The following is a 996-nucleotide window of genomic DNA, read 5'->3' as shown; positions in this document are numbered from 1 at the left end:
TGAAGGGACATACTTTGAAGTTATGACTAACACTAGATTGTTTCAGAACTTATAGTCCATAAAGCAGTGTCATGTGGGAATATTTTTAATGAAAAATATTAAAGGTCTAAATAAAGTAGCTATTATAATCTATTAATCTGTTATTCATTTTTCAGTTCACACAGAAGATGCTGGACAACTTCTACAATTTTGCTTCATCATTTGCCATCTCTCAGGCCCAGATGACACCTCGTCCATCTGAAATGTTCATTCCAGCAAATGTGGTTCTGAAATGGTATGAGGTATTTTGTATCCTAATATATAGAGGTTTAGTAACTATATATGAGAGAAGTTCAAAACGTTCATGGAAAAATGAGGAGGGGTGGGAGGGGAAGAAATGGGTAGCTGATATCAGGGGCTCAAGTGGGAAGAGAATGCTTTGAAAACGATGATGGCAGCATATGTACAAATGTGCTTGACACACTGGATGAATGTATGGATTGTGATAAGAGATGTAAGAGCCCCTAATAAAAGTAGTTTAAAAAAATAGAAAACAAATTGAAAGATAATGTAATTTTTATAATAATTTTTAAAATTTAATCATTTTATTTGGGGCTCGTACAACTTATCACAATCCATACATATATCCATGTGTCAAGCACATTTGTACATTTGTTGCCATCATCATTCTCAAAACATTTTCTTTCTAGTTTAGCCCTTGGTATCAGCTCTTCATTTTTCCCCCTCCCTCCCCGCTCCTGATAATTTATGAATCATTATTATTTTGTCATATCTTGCACTGTCCGATGTCTCCCTTCACCCACCTTTCTGTTGTCCATCCCCCAGGGAGGAGGTTATATGTAGCTCCTTGTAATCAGTTCCCCCTTTCTACCCTGCTCTCCCTCCACCTTCCTGGTATCACCACTCACAGCACTGGTCCTGAAGGGATCATCTGTCCTGGATTCCCTGTGTTTCACTTCCTATCAGTACCAGTGTACAATCTCTGGTCTAGCCAGA

The 996-nt window shown here is 38.0% G+C and overlaps 1 protein-coding gene across 1 annotated transcript in view; it reads left to right on the top strand.

The window, feature by feature from the left end:
• The window catches only part of HIKESHI (heat shock protein nuclear import factor hikeshi), a 32,170-nt gene that overhangs the window by 27,615 nt on the left and 3,559 nt on the right, over positions 1 to 996 (top strand). The window contains exon 4 of the mRNA XM_045293152.1: positions 156 to 274. Within this exon, the coding sequence (XP_045149087.1) occupies positions 156 to 274 (119 nt within the window). The remainder of the gene's footprint in view (positions 1 to 155; positions 275 to 996) is intronic.

The sequence above is a fragment of the Echinops telfairi genome, unplaced genomic scaffold, assembly GCF_000313985.2.
Source record: "Echinops telfairi isolate 266 unplaced genomic scaffold, ASM31398v2 ScPeMD7_1713;HRSCAF=2227, whole genome shotgun sequence".
In the NCBI taxonomy this organism is placed as follows: domain Eukaryota; kingdom Metazoa; phylum Chordata; class Mammalia; order Afrosoricida; family Tenrecidae; genus Echinops; species Echinops telfairi.
This window is presented reverse-complemented; position numbering and strand designations above follow the sequence as displayed.